Here is a 15,146-nt window from a genome sequence, read left to right on the forward strand (position 1 = left end):
AGAACCTTAATTTTCCCATTTCAAACACACATTCTTTTCCCCTAATGGACAAAGGAGACAGAGCACACTCATTCCAGAAGCTAGTGGGAACAAAGCATCACCAGAGATTGATGCTTTAGCTAAATCAGCAACTTCTCTCTGAAAGTAGAAAAGGAGAGTGGTTGGACCGTCTGACACTCTAAAGCTCAGGGAAATTTACTAACTTATTTGTAAAGCTTGTCACGTATCAGTCTTGCTTTACGCTCAACTTGCCTCACCTACTTCAAAGCACACTCTCATATTGCCATGTGTAAATGGAAGCAAGTCTGTGTGCCTCCAAGGCTGAGACCCCAAAGCAGGTTTGGGTACAGGCTGCAGGTGCCTGGAGAGCACTGTGCATTTGCTGCACAGAAGTACATGGCTGAGTCTCCAAGCTGAGAGTCCGCAATGTGCAGAGAGAAGTGTTTGGCACTTTTGTTGAAGAAGACTGTGAATCTCCCATCTTCATTTTTATCCACAACTGAAAGGATAGATATCAGGAACGTGAGATCTTTAGCAGGGTATCTTTTGTACCATAGAAAATAATCAAACAGGTTATTATTATAGTCACAGCTCAGAATAGAAGTTCCTCCTTCTTGGACACTCAGGGATGGAGAATTTTGCTTAACTTGCTGGTCATCATTCTTCTGTTGACTATTTACCCCTGTTTGGAAAGACAGGAACAGTTTGTAAATTTTATTCTTAACATCCCCACAGTAAGCCACTAGGATTCAGAAACAAAACAAAACAAAAACTCTCCAATGATCTCATCCTTGTAGTGCTCTTTGCAGATTTTCTGTTCTATTCAAATCTCTCATCCACAACTCACAGTCTGGCTGAAGCCACAGAATCAGCAATGATGCCCCCAGGAGCATGACCATTCTTCCTGCGAAGACACAGGTTGTCTTGTCTCTTGCGCAGGCAATTGCAAACCTGACTTCAACTTCTTACACTTCATTCATTTCCTTCCACAGACACTTCTGTTTCACATATGAACAGCCCTGCTTTTAGCTATTTGTCTTTATGAAAGGAAGCACTGCCCCCTTCAGTCCAAATGTAGAACATTTCTGAAAATATATTTCTGTGTTTTCTAAAGACAAATTTACTATGCCTTCTTCATTTAAAAAAAAAGCTGAAATATGATATTTTAAGAGAGAGAAAGACTTCCAGACAACACGTATGCAAATATATATCTATATATTTTGCAATAGTAGGAAATGCTTTTCAAGAATATAGAGAATTATATTAAATCAAATGATTGGCACTTTGTCAACAGGGATTATTAAGCCGACACTTCACCTAAACACAATAAAAAGAATTGGTGCTTATTGGGAACACATTTGGGTATTATGTTCTATTTAATACAATGATTACGGATTTAGAACACAGAGAAAGTTTTGTAGATTGGTCTTTAATGTAATTGAACTCTAACATGATCTTTAGATGAGTTCATATTGTCTCTGATTAAATAAGTGGCACAAAAAAATTAAATTACATTTATATTATGGATGGCTTTCTTAAAAATACAAATCAATGCAACAAAATTTATCCTCTGTAGTAGATCACCCTCTGAACTGAATTATCTTTCATGGAACTTTAATGAAATTATTTAGTATGTTCTGTGTTTTCAAATGACAAAAACAATGACTAATGCTGTAAGGTCTATAGACAATATGAGGTCATAATTTTAACAGTTACCATAAGATGCTAAAAAGGCAACATACTTGTTTATTTTCATTCTTGGTCCACATGTATTGTATTTCTCTATGGTTTTATATGACCCAATAAGCAAGAAGAATCCATTGTACTTTTAATGCTAAATCAATAGCATAACTAGTTTTTGTAGCTAGAAGTAAATTCCAAAAATTTTTTAGCAAAGACACAGATATCACATAATTAAATAATATCTGATGCTTATTTTATTGTGGTGATAAATATTTTTGAATTTTCACTTGCATAACAAAGAAACAAATATTTTGGGGGTGCCACAGTGTCTCTATTAAAATATATTAAGTTTTTTAATATTTTAAACCTGTTAAAAATAGTTGTCCAATTCAGGAAAATCCGACACATTGTCCATGTTGCATATTACATATTTTAAACTCATATAATTCAGACTCAACCCATTCACTTGACATTTTATAAGCTTGTGGCTCCCCTATGAGCCTCCATTCATTTTGCCATGTCTTAAAGCTTTCTTTAAGATACCTCTAGTGATGGCTTGTGGGATCCAGGTATTCTCTTTCTTTTTGGTTGACCTTTCCGAGACTTCAGATGGAAAACTGCCTCTAGTATCCTATTATACCAGCAAAACTATATTTTATTTAACTAAAATGTCTACTTCTTATTAAGCAAAGCAGCACTGAGACTGGAGGGCGTGGATTCTGGAGTGAGACACATGTGATATTTGTCAAGTTACTAACCACTCATTTTGAAACAAGTGAAGATGACACTGCAGCTGAGACAGGAGACCGGAATAAGAAGAAGCGAGACCTCATCTCTACAATAAATCAAAAATTAGCCGGGCGTGGTAGCGCGCGCCTGTAGTTCCAGCTACTTGGAAGGCTGAGGCAGAAGGATTGCCGAAGCCCTGCAGGTCGAGGCTGTGGTGGCCGGGAGCAGCCACTGCCCTCCAGTCTAGGCGACAGAGTGAGACTCCAACTCAAAAAAAAAAAAAAAGAAAGAAAGAAAAGAAGAAATCATTCAAAGATCTTGAATTGGAAGGAGAAAAGGGGAGCAGTGACAAATCTAAGCAAAAGAAACAATGTTTCTTCACTTTTGGTGGGAGTGTAAGCTAGTTCAACCTCTATGGAAAGCAGTGTGGTGATTCCTAAAAGAACTAAAAATTGACCTTCCATATGATCCAGCTATCCCTCTCTTGGGAATATAGTTGGAGGAACATAAATCGTTCTACAAATAAGCACGTGTGTGTTTACAGCTGCTCTATTCACAACAGCAGAAACATGGAACCAGTCCTGCTACCCATGGAAAGTGGACTGTATTTTAAAAAATGTATTGCATATACATGATGGAGTATTACACAGCCATAAAGAAGAACAAAATCATGGACTTCACAGAAAATTGGATAGAGAGTTGGAGACCATCATACTTAGTGAACTATCACAGAAACAAAGAACTGAATACTCCATGTTCTCACTCATAAGTGGGACCTGAACATTAATCGCATTAGCACAAGGCAATCACTGTACACTGCCAAGGGTGGGAGGGAGGGAGGAGGGGCATGTAACAACACAAGGGTACCTGGCCCTAAACCAGGTGGAGTGAGGACCAGTTGGAGGCCCAAACTTCACCTGTATGCAACCTACTTGTGTAGCTATTCCTGACTTGTATCCCACATCCATATAATAAAATAAAAAGAAACAGCAATTGCAAAAGACCTTCAGGATAGAACAAAGTCTGTTCAAGAAAAAAAAGAAATTTTTACTGATTTATGTATGTATTTATATATTCAATCAACATTTATTTAGTTTTTATGAGGTACCTGGTACTGTGCTTGGCTTAGGGTTTCAAATGTGATTGTGAGACAGTCTTCATTCTTAAATACCTGCTAGTCTATAGAGAAAGACTAATGTATAACTACATACTTACAACAGGCATGAGACGTGAGTGCTTCAGTGAGGAAAAGATAATGGTGATCCATTAGTTCTGCCAAGGAGGCTAGCAGTGTGGAGCAAGGAAGATCCCACAAAAGTGGAAATTTATAGTTTGATCTTAAGAGATAAAGGAAGATTTGCTAATTGGCTATGTAGGAAAAGGGTATTCCAGGCAAAGGTATCTGCAAGTTCAAAAGCACACAGGCAAATTATAGTCACAAGTATTCAGGAAATGTATTTGGGAGGTTAGTATATGTGTGTAGGAAATTTATGAGTTGATTTTAGGAAGGGCAGCTGTATGCAAAATGAGGAGCCATGCATGAGTCACATATAACAAGGATGACTTTCTAGGTCCAGGAGTCTGTAGAGTTGTAATATACTCTTTCTACCAAACACACACACACACACACACACACACACACAAACACACACACACACACACACACACACACACACACACACTCACTCACTCACTCACTCTCTCTCTCTTTTTCCCTCTCATACACACACATATTTAGGTAACAAAAAGACAAAATACACAATGCACAAATTTAAGCACAGTCCACAAGCCTCATGTAGAATCATTGGATGTGAATGACACTTCACGTCTTTGCAGAAAATTGGTTTAATTAGGAATAGTGTTGTCACAAGTTTTTTCAGCAAGGTTTGGAATTGATTGTGGCTCATTGGCAGCTGAAAATTTTATATTTGTGGTGAATTAGTTTTGCAATGTCTTGAAAAAGAAAAAAAATAGTGATCCTTGTCTGTGGCCTTATATAGAAGTCAAATGACAGTATTCCTGCTACCTCAGCAGTTCTTGTCAAGGACAGCACAGAAGTATGTGACTGACTCTTCCTCCACAGCTAACTCATTCTTTACATAGAAGGGTGTCTCATCTTGGTCCAGAACAGCTGGCACTCTCTTCTGAAGTGTGTCTCAGGAGGAAGTAGGGGTCTTGCATATGATACTAGATAGAGTAGAAAGAACAGAGCCCTCATGGTATGAGCAATTGAGAAGTCCCACCTCACCTGCCCTGCAACAGCTCAGAAGCAGAGACACCGTATTTAGACTGAGTGTCTGCTGAGGAGACTCTGCTCCTTCTGGGATATCAATGCTGAAACCAGGAGAGGTTCTTACACTGGAGAATGTGTCATTAAAATGATTCTAAATCGTATCATAGAATAATTAGATTGAAATAGAACTTTTCCTACTGAGAAGAGAGGTCATTATAATAAATGATGATGGGTCAGCCACTCAAGAGCAGGAGGCTTCTTTCTGCAGGTGGAAGAAATTCCAAGTGCTTTGAGCTTCTGGGAGAGCAGAAGATGAGTCCATAGCATTTATTAAATACTTAGTTCTCCATCAAGGACTACTTTCCACATTAATGCAAAGACTGGCTATCACTGCCCAAAACATGCTATGAAAAGTCACATTGGTACTTATGTTCCCAGGGAAGTAGCTACTCTTAAGAACCTGGATCTCAGCCTTGTTTAGTTTTTATGACAAATCCCTTACAGAATCACTGGAGATGGGTGACACAATCTCGATACAAAAACTTAGTTTGGGAAGGGGGTATAACAATTGTTATAGCATATACATATTCATATTTGCATAGAATGGACTGAACCACTAGGTATGTTTAAAGAAGTCTCTCTTCCCTAATAAAGAATACTTATTTATACTACCAGGAATTTGGGGGGCACAGGAGTTTATTCCTTTGATATCTTTACTGTAACAAATCAGATTTCAATTTGATTTTTCATAAAGTTGTATATTAAGTAATGTCTTCCCAATGAGAATATTTTAATTAAAAATAATCTAAATCCTCACATAGCAATAAATTTGACTCCTTATTTATTCCCAATGTTTCATGGAAATGTAGGAGACCACAGATCATATTACCTTTTTCCATCTCCTCTTTCCCTTGCAACTCATATTTCTAAATTCATTCTTTGAAAGTTATGTTAATAATTATCGTAGTGCTGTAGGAAAGGGATTGGTGGTGGTGGGAAACTGCTAGGAAAGGGAGGGGTGGGACTGGCAGTCAAGGGAAACTGCTGGGGGAAGGAGGGGCACAGCTCATCAACAAGGATACCTGCATTGTAAACATTTGTATATCTGACCCTAAATTGTACCCCACATCTTTAAAGTAAAAAAAAAAAAAAAAGTCCTGCTCATACTAGATTTTTAAAGTGTTCTTTCCTTTAATAAGTATCTGGACACACATTTTTTAAAGACAAAAACTTTTCATTCTATAAACTTATATTTGTCTAGTGCATCAGTCAAAGTATAGTCCTGAAACGTAGTCACCATGAGACCTATGGGACAGGGGCCTAATTATGGAAATTTGGCCTTACGTAGTTGTGAAAGGAACTGAGGAAGGAAGGTCTAAATGTTGTTGGAGGGCCAGAGAAGAAACCTCTAACCAGTCAGCCTGAGAAACCAAGCATTTGCACCTGTTGAAGAGTGATGTGAAGGGAATGTTTACAGAGAAGCTTAAGCCTCTGTGTCGCTACCATCTCCATGGGTTCATTGCTAGGCATATAATGGTGTTGGCCAGGAGGGTAAGCAACAGGGACATACACTAGATAAGGAGTGTAATAGAACGAAGACAAGCTGGAACCTGTTGGGCATTTCGGTGTCTGCTTGTCACATCTGATAATCTTCAGAGAGCAGTGGCTACTGTTTCACTTTTGCCTTTCACATTTCACACACATTCCTCTTTAGCTAATTTTAACCTGTTACTAGGCAAAAAAGGAACTCTGGGAAAGTTGGCTCCCAGTTTAATGCCATACAAACCACCATTGTCTACACCCCCTTGTAAACTTTGCATTGAGTTAAATCTCATTTAATAACATTTAACTTTCATCTAAGACAATAGTAAAATAATTCTTCTACCTTAAAATGATGCAATTACCCTACATAAAATTTAAAGCATGTTAGCCCTTTTTCTAAAAGAAAATGCCAGGCTCCTTATGTCTTTTTTTTATATCTTTGAGTGAAGTTTATATGTTTTCTAGTTGAGTCACACTTCTCATTTAGTATGTTACAGATTTTATACCACTATAAGGCTAACAAATAAAAACATATACTATTTTTGAGAGTAGGAGAATAAAGGAAAGAAAAAGACACAAACACATATATCACAGTAAGGACTTTCATAACTACTTTAGCTCTCTTGTTTGTCACTGCTCATGAGGTTGTAGCTTGTGTCTACTCTTCCTTCTATAGCCATTTATTATTCTTTTTTTTTTTGAGTCGGAGTCTCACTTTGTCGCCCAGACTGGAGTGTAGTGGCCACTCCCGGCCACTACAGCCTCGACCTGCTGGGCTCTGGCGATCCTTCTGCCTCATCCTTCCGAGTAGCCGGAATTATAGGTGCGTGCTACCACGCCTGGCTGGTTTTTTTTTTTTTTTGATTTATTGTAGAGATGAGGTCTCGCTGCCCAGGTGGGTCTCGAACCCGCGGGCTCAGGCAATCCACTCACCTCAGCCTCCCAAAGGTGCGGGATTACAGACTGAGCCACCGAGCCCGGCGCCATTTATTACTCCTTTTTGCGTTCGACAAGCATGTTCCCTTGTCTGGTGGAGCGATGTCCCCAGGATTTGTGACTTTAGCAGTCCTTCCTACACTGGGTTATTGTAGTTTTCCATTACATTTTGTCATCATTTGTGGTATTACTAAAAGATTGCCCAGACATACTCTTCTTTGCCCCACTGTAGATTATCAATCCATTTCTTCATGAAAGGCATCATCAATCACCTTAGCCAGGAGAATAACTCCCTTCTTTGCTTGTGGTTGACTGGCATGAGGAGTCCATTTCATTCTCTTGCCTCTACTAGATGTTATTTTTGCCCAGAACAGTCTTTCAGACATCTACCTATATGGAATGATCTCTGGGCTTCCATAGGCTGACCCCAAACTTGTAGTAACACATATGCTTCCTGGCTTCTGAAGAGGGGTGGGGCACTTGCTAAGCCCACTCATCCATGATTAAAAGAAAAAAAAAACTGGAGGAAAATGCAACTGACTCTTTGCAAAAAGAAACAAACAGAAGCTGATTTGAAGCGTTTTTCTCTTTTCTTTGGTTTTCAGTAGATTTACTCTGGTGCATACAAGTATACTTTTGTCCTGCTTGTGATTGGAGTGTGTGCGTTTGTGTGTATATTCGTTTTACATTTACCCTGTTTGGGGTTTGCCAAATTTCTTAAATCAGTGAAGACCTTTATACAATTGGAAAATTCCCGGATATTATTTCTTCAAATATTGTTTTAATACCATTTTCCTCTCTTCTCATTGTGACACCCGTTACACATACTTTGGGTCACTTAAATTGCTTCACATCATTTGCATGCTCTAATCTGTTTGTAAATTTTGTTCTTTATTTTACTTAAGGCATTTTATGTTGATCTATCTTCAGATTCACTAATCCCGAGTCACTAGTCCAGTCTGATATTAATCCTATTCACTGGCTTCTTAATTTTCGATGATGTATGTTGTAATTCTGGAATGCCCATGTAATGTTTAAAATGTATGCGAAGTTACTCTTGTTATACTCTGTTGAAATATGCTATTAAAGTAATTTTTTGTTGAAAAATTTTATTTATTTAATTGTTTTTTTCTTAATTTTTAAAATTCTTGTGTGTTCCTCGGAAATAAATCAAGCATAAACAAATTCCATAAGATTGAAATACTGCCAGGACCTTCTCAGACCACAGTGGAACAAAAATAAATATCAACACCAACAAAATTTCCCCCAAGCCCACAAAGACATGGACACTAAATAGCACGATGCTAAACAACTCCTGAGTCAACATGGAAATCAAAACGGAGAATAAAAGATACCTGGAAACAAAAGACAATGAAGAAAAATCTTACCAAAACCTCTGGGATGCCATGGAATCAGTCCTAAGAAACTCAAACATGCTGAAAAGAAAAAACAAACAGCCCCACTACAAAGTGGGCAAAAGATATGAATAGACAGTTCTCAAAAGAAGACATACCAGCAGCCAATAAATACATGGAAAAATGTTCAGCCTCACTAGTCATCAAAGAAATGCAAATTAAAACTACACTGAGATGCCACCTAACTCCAGTCAGAATGGCCATCAGAAATAACAGATCCTGGAGAGGGTGTGGCGAAAAGGGAACCCTTCTACACTGTTGGTGGGAGTGTAAACTAGTACAACCTCTGTGGAAAACAGTGTAGCAATTACTAAAACTTCAAAAAAATCGACCTTCCATATGACCCCACAATCCCCCTACTGTGAATATATCCTGAAGAACTCAAATCACTCTATAAAAAAGATACTTGCACATGAATGTTTATTGCAGCATTCAGCACAATAGCAAGAACATGGAACCAACCATGCTGCCCATCAAAAGAGGACTGGATAAAAAAATTTGGTACATATACAAAATGGAATATTACGCAGCCATAAAGAAGAACAAAATCATGAACTTCACAGCAACCTAGATGGACTTAGAGTCTATAAAACTGAGTGATCTTTCACAGAAACAAAAAACGTGTTCTCACTCATAAGTGGACCTTGAACAACAATTGTCATACTATAAGAAAAGGATTAAGAGTAGTGGGAAACTTGGGGGCATGGGGGCGGGTAGGGAGGTGGGATTGGCAGTAGTGGGAAACTGCCTAGGGAAGGGAGGCATACCTCATCAACAAGGGTACCTACGCAACAAATATTTGTATACCTAGCCCTGAATTGTACCCCACAATTAAAAAAAAATCAGTCCTAAGAGGTGAATTCATATCTCTATGAAAACACATGAAGAAAATGGAAAGATCACAACTTAACAGTCTAACAAATTACCTAAGGAAGCTGAAAAAGCAAGACCACCAAAACCCTAACTTCAGCAGAAGAATTCAGAAACCAAAATAAAAGCCTAAATTTGGTGCATAGAAGACAAAAATATAATACAAAAAAATCAACAAAACAAAAAACTGGTTCTTTGAAAGGATAAACAAGATTGATAGACCTCTAACTAGACTGACCAAGAAAAAGAGGGAAAAAATTCCAAATAAACACAATCAGAAATACAAAAGATGAAGTCACAACTGACCCTGAAGAAATACAACAGATTATCAGAGATTACTATGTACATTTGTATGGAAACAAACTTGAAAACCTAAAGGGAGTGGAGGAGTTTCTGACATCACAAAACCTCCCCAGTTTGAAACAAGAAGAAATTGATACCCTAAATAGACCAATAACAACCAGGAAATTGACTATATCATAAGAAAACTGCCTACAAAAAAAGCCCTGGACCACATGACTTTCCAGCAGAATTCTACAAAATATACAAGGAGGATCTGATACCAATCCTACTGAAAGTATTCCAGGCAATTGAGAAAGATGGTATTCTCCCCAAATCCAAACCAGGCAAAGATTCAACAAAGAAAGAGAACTACAGGCCAATATCCTTGATGCTAAAATTCTCAACAATATCCTAGCAAACTGGATCCAACAATACATCTCAAAAATCATCCACTACGACTAAGTAGGTTTCATCCCCATGATGAAGGGCTGGTTCAACATTCGCAAGACCATAAACATAATTAAATACATCAACAGATGTAAAAACAAAAACCACATGTTTATATCATTAGATGTGGAAAAAGCTTTTGATGAAATCCAGAATCCCTTCTTAATAAAAACCTTGAACATCTAGGCATAGATGGAACATTCCTCAAAATAGTAAGAACCATCTACAAGAAATCCACAGCTAGCACACTGCTAAACAGATAGAAATTGGAACTATTTCCCCCGAAAACTGGAAGACAAGGATGCCCACTCTTGCCCCTCCTTTTCAACATAATTTTGGAAGTCCTAGCTAGAGCAATCAGACAAGAGGAGGAGATCAGAGGTATCCAAACAGGAAAAGAGGAAGTCAAGTTATCTCTCCTTGCAGACAACATGATTCTATACCTTGAAAACCCAAGAGAATCTGTCAAAAACTTCCTTGCACTGATAAAGACCTTTGGCAAAGTCTCAGAGTATAAAATAAATGTGCAAAAGACACTTGCATTTCTATACACCAACAATAAACAAACCCAAATAAAAAGCCTAATCCCATTCACAATGGCCACAAAAAAAGGAAATACCTTGGCCTCTTCCTAACTTGAGATGTGAAAGCCTTTTACGATGAAAACTACAAAACACTGCTCAAAGAAATCAAGGATGACACCAACAAATGGAAAAATATTCCATGCTCATGGATTCGAAGAATCAACCTTGTTAAAATGTCCATCCTACTCAAGGCAACCTACAGATTTAATGCAACACCCGTTAAATTACCAACATCATTTTTCTCAGACCTGGAAATGACAATACAAGAATTCATATAGAAACATGAATGAATAGCCAAAACAATCCTCAGCAATAAATAAATAAATAAAACAAAATGGGAGGTCTCAAACTCCCAGAGTTTAAACTTTATCATAAAGCTACAATAATCAAAACAGCCTGGTATTGGTACAAGAACAAGCATATAGACCAATGAAACAGGGTAGAGATTCCAGAAGCAAAATCTCAATTTCTCAACCAACTCATCTTTGGCAAAGCCTCCATCACCAATCATTGGGAAGAGGAGAACCTATTCAGTAAATGGTGCTGGGAAAACTGGCTGACTACATGCAGAAGATCAAAAAAAGACCCCTACTTATCACAACACAAAAATCAACTTAAATGAATCAAAAACCTAAATGTAAAACGTCAAACTATAAGAACCTTAGAAAGTGCAGAAGGCACCCTTATGGAAATTGGAACTGGCAATCAATTCCTGATCAAACCCCTAGTGCCCATGCCATAAGAAATAAGATGGACAAGTGAGACCTCATCAAACTGAATAGCTTCTGCAAAGTAAAAACAAAACAAAACAAAACAAAAACCATCAAGAGAGCAGGGAGACAGCCCACAGACTGGGAAAAAATATTTGCCAATTGTATGTCTGACAAAGGTGTAACATCTAGGATCCACAAGGAACTCAAACGTGCTGAAAAGAAACAAAACAAAACAAAACAAAACAAAAAACAGCCCCATTACAAAGTGGGCAAAAGATATGAATAGACAGTTCTCAAAAGAAGACATACAAGCAGCCAACAAATACAAGAAAAAATGCTCAGCCTCACTAGTCATCAAAGAAATGTGAATTAAAACCACACTGAGATGCCACCTAACTCCTATCAGGATGGCCATCATCAATAACTCAAAAATCAACAGATGCTGGAGAGGATGAGGGGAAAAGGGAACACTTTTACACTGTTGGTGGAAGTGTAAACTGATACAGCCTCTGTAGAAAACAGTCTGACGATTTCTAAAAGATCCAAAAATTGACCTTCCATACCACTCTGCAATCCCCTGCTGGGAATATACTCGGAGGAACCCAAATCACTCTATGAAAGAGATATACCTGCACAGGCACGTTTATTTTAGCATTGTTCACAGTAGCAAAAACATGGAACCAACCGTGATGGCCATCAAAAGTGGACTGGATAAAAAAAATGTGTTACATATACATGATAGAATATTATGCAGCCATATACATGATAGAATATAATTTTGTCATAATAAGGACAAAATTATGAACTTCACAGCAACTTGGATGGACTTAGAGTCTGTAATACTGAGTGGTCTATCACAGAAACAAAGAACTGAGTATCACATGTTCTCACTCATAATTGGACCTATCAATTATCGTAATACTGTAAGAAAATGTTTGGCAGCAGTGAGAAACTGACAGGGATGGGGGAAGGGGTGGGATTGGCAGTAGTGGGAATTTTCTGGGGAAGGATGGGCACACTTCATCAACAAGAGTACATGTATAATGAACATTTTCATATCTAACCCTGAATTTTACCCCACATCTTTAAAATTAAAAATTAAAAAATAATGAAATTCTCGTGTGTCAATAATCAATTTGAATAATTTGTGAGTTTGTACCTATTCAATATTTTATAACTTGAAATATTGAAATATAACTTGCTCCTGCTTCATTACATTTTTAGTAATTTTTTTGTGTATTGTACAATAAGGGTAATAACAAAAAGAATCTTGATTATTTTGTTTTCTCTGAAAATGTTAATTTTGTTAAATTACCAGATCACTTTGATTCTGCTGAAACTTACTTTAATTTCTGTGAGGGGAAGCCTTTCCCCTCCCCAACTATTCTCTTTTGTCCTAGAGCACAGCCCTTACTCCTGTGTGGTTCTTATTCTGATGAATTGGAAGCCCAATGTGTTTTCCAAGATTTCTTCACTCTGGCCAGGCCATAGCTCCATGTCTTCCTGCACAGGGCAGCCTTTGAAATCGCCTTAGAACTTTTAGGTACTCAGAAGTCATTTTCTGTGAGGCATCCCAAAGTCTCTCCCTGTGCACATAGGCTCTGAAAACACCCTACTCAGATTTTAAGGCCCTTTTATATGAGGCTCATTTATCCCTAGTACCCTTTTTTCCCCCAAATCATGGTTATATTCACAGCCTTGATTCAATTTCTGTTTCTTTCTATCTCTGAGATCTTAGTAAGGCTGCTACTCTTTTTTAGGACTCCAAGTCTTTGTGCTGAGGTTCAGAAAATACTCCCAAAGGATAAATGCTGAATGTGGGAGTCACTTTGCAGTATTTCCTTCTTCCAAGGATTGCAAACTTTCACTGTCTCCTCTCCTTAAAAAGAGTTGATTTTGCCGGGCTCGGTAGCTCAGCCTGTAATCCCGTGCCTTTGGGAGGCTGAGGTGAGTGGATTGCCTGAGCCCGCAGGTTCAAGACCCGCCTGGGCAGCAAGACCTCATCTCTACAATCAATTAAAAAATCAACCGGGCGTGGTAGCACATGCCTGTAATTCCGGCTACTCGGAAGGCTGAGGAGGAAGGATCACCGGAGCCCAGCAGGTTGAGGCTGTGGTGGCTGGAAGTGGCCACTGCACTCCAGTCTGGGCGACAGAGTGAGACTCCAACTCAGAAAAAAAAAAGAGTTGATTTATATGTTTGATCAGTTTTATAGTAGTTTATAGTTAGAAGACAAATTCAATATCAGTGACACTGCAAAAAACAGAAAATTTTTTTTCTTTACGATAATACTTTCTTACCTATTTTCTCTCTTTTAAAGGCAATTGTTAGCTTCATCTAAGTCAAAATGTCTGTATCATATTTATCATACCCTGTGCCACTTACTTAGAAATGTTTTCCACATCTTAAATAAATCAAGGTCTCTAGAGAACTTACATCTTATCATTAATTAATTGCATGATTATTTTTAATAGTTCTCAATGCAGTTATCCCTATCTGTGCTCTGTGAGTATGTAGACAAGTATAGTAATTTTGTTTCCCATATCCTTCACCTTACCACGTTATAATTTACAGACAACTTATTTCAAGGTTCTTGTGTAATTATCCCACAAAATGAGAGTCACCAATGCATACCGTTTAGTAACCTACAAATTAAATGTCTTAATTTTGCTATAGTCTGCCTTGCTTCCTACTTATATATGTGTGCTGTTCCTCAAATCGGAACACTTTCCCCCATACTCTTTTTTAAAAAAATTATTTTATTTTTAAAATGTGGGCTACAAATGAGGGTTAGGTACGCATGTGGTCATCATACAGGTAAAGTGTGGGTACCCTTATTGATGTTAAGTGCCCACCCCCTCTCTTGGCAGTGTTCCACTACTGCCAATCCCTTTCTTATGGTATTATGATAAATGTTCAAGGTCCACTTATGAGTGAGTACTCTCTTTTTCTTCAGTCTGATTGACTCCTATTAAACTTCTAGATTTCAAGCTGAAGCATCACATACTCCAGGAAGCTTTCTCTGACATCTATTTTTTTAATAATACACTTTATTCTCTCAATTTAGTTCTTAACTTATTTTACAGGAACTGTTAACCAAAATGTGCTCCCCACTATCATATATTTTCATTGAGGGAAGGAACTCTTTATTTATTCAAAGCACCATATCCAGCACCTAGTAAGTATTCAATAAATATTTGTTGAGTGATTAAGTGTATGAAATTTGTGGGCAATGGTGAGTTGGAAATATTGCCCTCACATTACAGACAAGGATTCTGAGATGAAGTACAAAGAAAATAACTCACTTGCTGAAGATGATACAACATACTCATGACTGGAAATTTTCTAATGCCTTTTACAAAACGTAACAAAGAGAAAAATGACATACATAGATACCACTGAATAGGAACAAAATGAACAATTGAATGCACTTTAGGAAGTTGGAACAAAAATAAATGAAGGATTAGAGAGAATAGCATGTCTTTTTTAATACACTAAGGTTTAGTTTTCTTATGATTTTCCTTTATACACAAACATAATATGGGTTAAGAATAAATAGCACTCAGAGTGAAAATATTCTTTTTACCACAGAACATTATCACTGGATTTGGAGGGATCCTATATCTATAATTGCCGATTCACTGATTTTCTGATTTGTGGATTAGGTTGTTAGGAGTTGTTCTGTTAGGACAAAGAATGTTGCTAGACTGAG

At 37.6% G+C, this 15,146-nt stretch overlaps 1 gene segment (V, D, J or C); it reads right to left on the reverse strand.

The window, feature by feature from the left end:
• Window positions 1–275: 275 nt before the first annotated feature.
• On the reverse strand, window positions 276–1,019 carry LOC103261628. The segment is given in 2 exon segments: window positions 276–682; window positions 848–1,019. Coding segments are annotated over 2 exon segments (459 nt in total).
• Between the last annotated feature and the right edge of the window lie 14,127 nt (window positions 1,020–15,146).

This window comes from Carlito syrichta, unplaced genomic scaffold, assembly GCF_000164805.1.
Source record: "Carlito syrichta isolate Samal-C Ts95f unplaced genomic scaffold, Tarsius_syrichta-2.0.1 Scaffold303954, whole genome shotgun sequence".
In the NCBI taxonomy this organism is placed as follows: domain Eukaryota; kingdom Metazoa; phylum Chordata; class Mammalia; order Primates; family Tarsiidae; genus Carlito; species Carlito syrichta.